Source organism: Schistocerca nitens, chromosome 9 (genome assembly GCF_023898315.1).
Source record: "Schistocerca nitens isolate TAMUIC-IGC-003100 chromosome 9, iqSchNite1.1, whole genome shotgun sequence".
Lineage (NCBI taxonomy): Eukaryota > Metazoa > Arthropoda > Insecta > Orthoptera > Acrididae > Schistocerca > Schistocerca nitens.
This window is the reverse complement of record NC_064622.1, coordinates 60,566,873-60,574,008: the sequence shown is the minus strand read 5'-3', so window position 1 is coordinate 60,574,008 and position 7,136 is coordinate 60,566,873. Positions and strand designations below refer to the sequence as shown.

Below are 7,136 nucleotides of genomic sequence, written 5' to 3'. Positions count from 1 at the left end.
ACTGACAGCTGATTACACTCAGGGGTAACTGTCTCAAAGGATGGGAACCACTTACAAACACATCTTCAAGAATTGGCAGACTTTTGGACTATGTGTATAGAATTTGAAATGGGCCTTCCTGAAATTATTTTGAGACAAAAATTCTTGTTTTCTTATTCTTTATTCAAAAGTATCCATAATAAAAGTTCAGTAATGACGATGTACCATACCCCCCTTGACAACAAAAACAAGGAATATTAAAAGACAGACAAGGGTTCTTTCTTTAGTAATCTTGTACTTTATTGAACATGGTAGTTTTGTACAGTAAGATCACATAATTACATAGTTCACAATTGACAACATGAAGCACATTTCATTGTGCCCTTAACATATGGATACTGATCTTTACATAACAAACTATATAACTTACTTTTGACAGAACAACCTTTACACTACCATGCAACCAGCCGAAGCCAACATTATTACATCATCAATGGCTACGGCCATCTGCTTTCTTTACACTTTCACTTTCATCACCATCTTCACCCTCAGTATCAGCATCACTTTCACCACAACTGTCATTGAGGTCACTTTTCTCCTGAGTGCGCCTATCTCCAGTGCTTTCTTGGTTTTTTGTTTCATTGTTTTTCTCCTCTTGGCATGTCACCTTATCATCAGTGCCATTTCCTTTACTGGCAGCAGTACTTTCATTGTCAGAGCTTGTGTCTGTGACTGAACCTGAGGCCTTCTTACCTTCCTCACTCTCCAGGAACTGTTCCCATTTCTTCAACCTTTTTTGCACTTCTTCCTCTGTTTCCACAATTCTGTAATACACAGTACATATGTTAGTTTACAGTATCTACTGATACAGGTATGAAGTGTGATCAAAAAGCAATGGAAATTAAAGTCGTGGTCTTTATATGCCAAGCTTTGAAATTATTTTCTTTTTATCTTATTGGTACACATGTTCCTGATGTATGTTTGCATTTTCAGATGTTTTGAATATTTAGTTTACTGCTGATAGTCAAAATGGTTATACATGTTTTTGTGTGGTCAGCGAATTTTTACTTTTGAAAAAGAGGGATCAAAGAATTTGCATTAAATTTTGCTTCAAAATGTTGACTATCACTTCTGGTGAATCTACTATGAGTAAGACAAGAGTTTACCAGTGATATAAACATAAAAAAAAAATTAAAAATAAATGATCGAGAAGTCTTTGAAGACAACAACTGCCCTGGATGCCCTAGTATATCAGTTACTGATGACAATGTGTAATAACTAAAAAAAAAAATAAATAAAATGGTTCAGAAAAATTACCAGATCACCATCAGAGAGGTTGCTGATGATGTTGGCATGAAACAGGTAGCAGCAAAGTGTGTTCCTAAATTGTTGAATTTTGACCAAAAACAATGTCGCTTAGATGTCACTCAGGAATTGCTGAATGAAGTTCAGAACATCTAAAGAAGGTTATAACAAGTGACAAAATACGTGTACACAAGTATGATGTTAAAACCAAGGCCCAATTGTTCCAAAAGAAACTGTCAGAGAAGCCAAGACTGGAAAAAAAAAAAAAAAATTGACAAGTTCAATCCTATGTGAAGGTTCTTCTCACTGTTATCTTTGATTACAATAGGATAGTGCATCATGAGTTACTGCCTGATGGTCACATGCTCAATAAGATAGACTACCTAGAAGATACGTGCTGCTTGTATGAAGCAATCTGAAGAAAACCACTGGAACTGTGGGAATACCACTTGTGGAAATTGCACCACAATAACGTTCCTGCCCACACCTCAGTGCATGTTTGTGATTTTTTGGCAAAAAACAAAACCGTTATGTTACCTCAGCTACCATATTTGCCAGGCATAGCCCCCTGTGACTTCTTTCTATTCCCGAGGCTGAAGAGAACCATGAAGTTTTGTCACCACTGATGAGACAAAAACAGAATTGGTGACAGTGCTGAACACCATAACATAGTCAGATCTAGAAGTGCTTCCCAGATTGGAAAAAGTGATGGCACAAGTGTATTATATCTGAGGGGGATTATCCTGAAGGGGACAAAGTTGATAAATAAAGATAACTTAGAAAAATAAAAATTCCTGTTACTTTTTGACCAAACCTCGTACATACACTATGCACGGAATTCATTCCTTAAATGTAAAGTTGACATAATTTTTGAAACTAGTGAGAACTGATAATTAGATGCTGAAATGGAGACAACATCTAAGTGCAACATATTTGGTTTCTTAAATGGAGGCTGAGCACAAAGTAACTTACATTTCATTATTATTTTCACCTCCTATAGTGTCTATAGTAGTTAGTCTCTCTGGATACATTTGTCAATTACTTTTCCTTTCCTAGACCTATTTTGATTTTTTTCTTCTACTTAAGGATCCACTAGCTGCTTGAGGTTAATTGAAGTTAAGTAGCCTACTGCATTTAACTCGCACTTTCTTAATGAATTGACCTACTGACTTATTTAACTACCTTGGAAGTACTTTTAAATTTTAGAGGGATTTAGGTATTAAATAAGTTCAATAAACAAATGAACAACTTCTTGAAGTCTACTAACGATGAGTCTTCTGCAGAATGAAATTTGAGAAACCAAAGAAAGGGGAAAGAAAATCTTTTGTAAGAAATTATAGCAGTTGGGGGAGATGCTAAGGAATAAAAAAAAGTTCTATTAAACACAAATAGTTGAAAGCACAGACATCATGCAGTCATTATAACTGTGGTACATGAACTGTAATTTAATTGATGTGGATCGCTTTTCCCCATTAGATTTAGATTCCAATTTTGGGGGGGGGGGGGGGGGGTGCGTTCTTTTCCTGCCTACTACGTGACTACACCTTGACTGATAGCAGCAATCTGCAATATTGATTGTATTCAGTAGGTACTCAGGTACTTCTATAAATACCTGGAAGAATAGCTATTCTATGAAGTTTTTAAATGAAATCATTTCTGCTTTGGCTGTTAAAACATTATTTATTGCAACAGAAATTTCTGCACTGTGGGATGTTGCAACCCACTCAATAATATAAAGCTGTGCCATGCTGTGTAAGAACAACTGCATGAAGTGTTGTAAATTTATCAGCTGTTCCATTTACATATACATTACATTATTATTTCACCAGCTCTGTAAACACTGAAGTTTAAATTTTGTTCATAGGAGAGGTAACTGGATCACAAAAGCAGCTAGTTACCACGCGTACTACACGAAATTTAAATTTCAATGTTTACATCATTATTCCACCAGCTCTACAACATATGTGTTATATGGAACAGCTGATAAATTTACAACACCTCATGCAAATGCTCTTACACAGAATGGCACAGCTTTGTATTATTGAGTGGGTTACAACATCCCACAATGCTTGAAAATGAAAACATGACAAAATTGCAATTGGAATAAATAATGTTTTAACAGCCAAAAGAGGAAATGATTTCATTTAATAATTTCACAAAGGCTATGGATACAATTATCATCAAACTTCTGTATTCTATGAAGGTTTTTGTGGCATATCAATGGAAAATCTTACATCAGAAAAATGTAGCAGTACAGTATGTCTCCCTATGTTGCATGAAACATACATATAGAATACATAACATAAGACTTGGGCAGGAAAATTAAATTGAAATGGTCCAATGCAGCTTAAGTGAAAAATCTTGTTTGATTTTGAAAAGAAATCTGTCATCTACTCAGATAATGGTTTCTAGGACATTATTAGTAAGTAGGATATTTAGATACGAGTGTCAACAAATACTGTTAATCGAGGTATGGGGTATGCAGTCTTGGTTGCATACGGCAATGGTGCGTGCCAGATGTGAGTTGCCAGCTACATAATCAACTGGGCTGTTGTTAAACTGTTGTGAAGTGGCCATTGTGGGAGTTAAATACCCAAGCCACCAATACCTATATAATGAGATGGACTGCAAAATATGAGTACTTTGCCAGAAGATGGAAAGGGAGGGTAGTCTTTAAATAATGTCACACTCACTCTGATCTAAAGCAGCAAGAAACTTTTGAAGATTTTTGACAGCTGACAATGCTTCAACCAAAGATTATGTTGTGATGGGGCAAGACGTGGAAAAGTTTCTCTTAGTGTTTGCACACGTCATTTGTATATATTGGCATAAATAACAAGTCACATCCTGTTCTGATTCTACAACTGGATTGATGAACTGGTTCATAGATCACAGGACACCACCATTCATAATTGCCATATTCAAATAGCTCTTTGTGAGAATCACTCTCTTGCTTATAGAATCAAAATTGAAAATAAAGTTGTTACTCTCTTCAAGCTAAAAGGTACTGTTAGTAGGCAAACCTCTTGGTGTACTTACTTGTACTTTGTCTTCCCATCCCATGTTTCAGCTGTTATTTTCCTCTGGTTATACCATCGGCCATTCAGTAACTGAATACAGGCATCTGCTTCTTCTGGTTCCCTAAAAGTTACTTGTGCAACTCCTTCTGGATGTCTCTGAAACAGGAGTGGAAGCTACAAAAAATCTGTGATTGCAAGAGCATGTGTATTTTAAAAACTGTGAAAACAGATACAACTTTCAATATACATAGTAAACAATAAAAAGAAAAAAAAGTTAATTAAATAAAAAACTAATTAAGTTGATACAATATGCAGTGTGAAAACTACCAGAGATGCAAACAATTATCTGAAAACCACATGCCTAAAGTGGTCATGTCTACAACATATCTGTAACATAAAGAGGCATTGATATTTTACAATGTTTCTCATTCCACATCTGCCACATAAATGTGGATTCCACAACAGATATTTCATATGGATAATTATTTGAAGGAAAAAACTAACTACAATTTTCTTAAAAAGAAATGCAGACTCTGCTACAGAATTTAGTGTGGATACAACACAAAACATTGCTGACTACGTTCCATGCACTGAAGGAACCTGTTATACCTCATTTTAGTGATTCAATGCAGGGAACAAATATTTTGAGCAAGTATTTTGCTGGATGCTCTATGTTTAGCTTTTTTGTCAATGAAGATACATTTATATGTAGAGTTTAAATAAAATAGTGCACACACTCATGAACTGATTCACAGAAAGTGAATTTATTGAATTATGGATTCATCACATGAGTAATATAAGGTTCCCTTACCACAATGGTATTGCTTGTACTCTTTAATGTATGTACATGAGCAGAACTGTGAATACTCACATCATAAATGACAACACGACGCACATCACCACACTTCTGACACTCTTCTCGTAGTTCTTGCTGGTACTCCAACAACAGTGATACTTCCTTATCAAAAATCTGTGGTTCAAACAAGTTCTTGATTATGACAACCCTTTCATTTTTGGCTCTCTCCCCTCTCAGCTTGTCTGGTTGCCACGCAAACAATCTATGTGGGGGAAAAAAAATGGAAAAAAGTTTTTGCCATAAAACTACAAATGAAGACTAGATTGCAAATTTTTATATCAGTTAAATTTCACATTACTGCAACATTTTAGCACAAAAGAAACATTTTAAAAATCTGGTTCTTTAACACTAGTTTTTAAAATTACATTTTCATTTGTAAAAGGAATCAGAAAAATGTCTCTTCATATGGAGTATTCACTTTTCCAGTATGTTTTATATTTCAGAGAAAACTTCTTTATGCTACACATCACAATCTGCAGGAGGCTCGAAGAAAGAAGATACTGTGTGCCAATGAGAAAGAAGTTGATAAAACAAATCGCACAAATTTAAAAATGAGGAAATTTAACTTGTAGGTTAAAATCTGTTATAAACTCAGAACAGGAAGCTGCTGAAAAAGAGTGTCATTCGATTTCAAACTACCACAATAACAAGAAAAGTAAAAGCTTGTATGTACGAGGGCGGTTCAGAAAGTAACCTCCGATTGGTCACAGTGCGGGTTGTGGGGGGAGTAGCGACGCCATCTGTGCGTTCACGCACTCAACAGGTCAGTCGGCATCAAGCCGTGGTCGAGTGAACGTCGTACCTGCGCTAGTTTAGTTTTTGTGGCAGTTTGAAATGTGTGCTGCAATAGAAAACCCCGCCAAATGTGAAGTGCGTGCTGTCATAAGGTTTTTTACAGCCAAAGGATATTCTGCAGCAGCTATTCATCGTGAGCTTTGTGCCGTGTACGGACCAAGAGTTATGAATGAAGGAGTTGTCCATGAATGGGTACGTTTATTTAAAAGTGAACGAGAAAACGTTCATGATGAAGAGAGGAGTGGTAGACCATCATTGGTGACTGACGAACTCGTTCAGACAGTTGATGCAAAAGTTCGTGAAAATCGACATTTCTCAATGTCGGAGTTGTCTACTGGTTTTCCACAGATTTCTAAGACTCTCTTGTACGAGATAGTGACAGCAAGATTGGGTTACCGTAAGTTCTGTGCACGATGGGTGCCCAAAATTCTTACCGACCACCACAAAACTCAAAGAATGGCCTCTGCATTAGACTTTCTGTCACGTTATGAGGACGAAGGAGAACCATTGTTAAACAGAATCGTGAGCGGTGACGAAACCTGGATTAAGTACGTGAACCCTGAGACAAAAGAACAATCAAAGATGTGGGCACATTCAAATTCGCCTACCAAACCAAGAAAAGCCTCGCAAGATTTTTCTGCCAGAAAACTGATGGCAACGGTGTTTTGGGATGCCAAAGGGGTGTTGTTGGTTGAATTCATGGAACGTGGTACGACCATTAATCAAGACGTGTACTGTGAAACAATAAAAAAGTTACGACGGGCTATACAGAACAAACGCCGTGGTATGCTGACTTCCGGTATCGTTTTTTTGCACGATAACGCCCGTCCTCACTCTGCTCGCAGAACAACGGCCCTTCTTGAGTCCTTCAAGTGAGACGTTATCAACCATCCACCTTACAGCCCAGACCTGGCGCCAAGTGATTATCACCTCTTCATGCATTTGAAGAAATGGCTCGGGTCACAGCGGTTTGATGACGACGAAGAGCTCAAAGATGCGGTCACAGGCTGGCTCCAGGCACAAGCGGGTGATTTTTATGCAGAAGGAATTTCAAAGCTTGTGAAGAGATACGATAAGTGCCTCAATCGCTATGGGGACTATGTAGAAAAATAGTGCAAAGATGTAGTTGTAAGATGTATATATTAAAATATTTTTATTTAACTTGGTGTATTTTTTTAAAT

At 36.8% G+C, this 7,136-nt stretch overlaps 1 protein-coding gene across 1 annotated transcript in view; it reads right to left on the bottom strand.

Annotated features, from left to right (window-relative positions):
* Positions 1–271: 271 nt before the first annotated feature.
* LOC126203114 (HIV Tat-specific factor 1 homolog) overlaps positions 272–7,136 on the bottom strand; it is a 595,450-nt gene continuing 588,585 nt past the window's right edge. The window contains exons 6-8 of the mRNA XM_049937357.1: positions 5,176–5,362; positions 4,324–4,460; positions 272–803 (exon numbers count right to left, since the gene is read on the bottom strand). Coding sequence (XP_049793314.1) covers positions 470–803; positions 4,324–4,460; positions 5,176–5,362 — 658 coding nt within the window. The 3' untranslated portion in view covers positions 272–469. The remainder of the gene's footprint in view (positions 804–4,323; positions 4,461–5,175; positions 5,363–7,136) is intronic.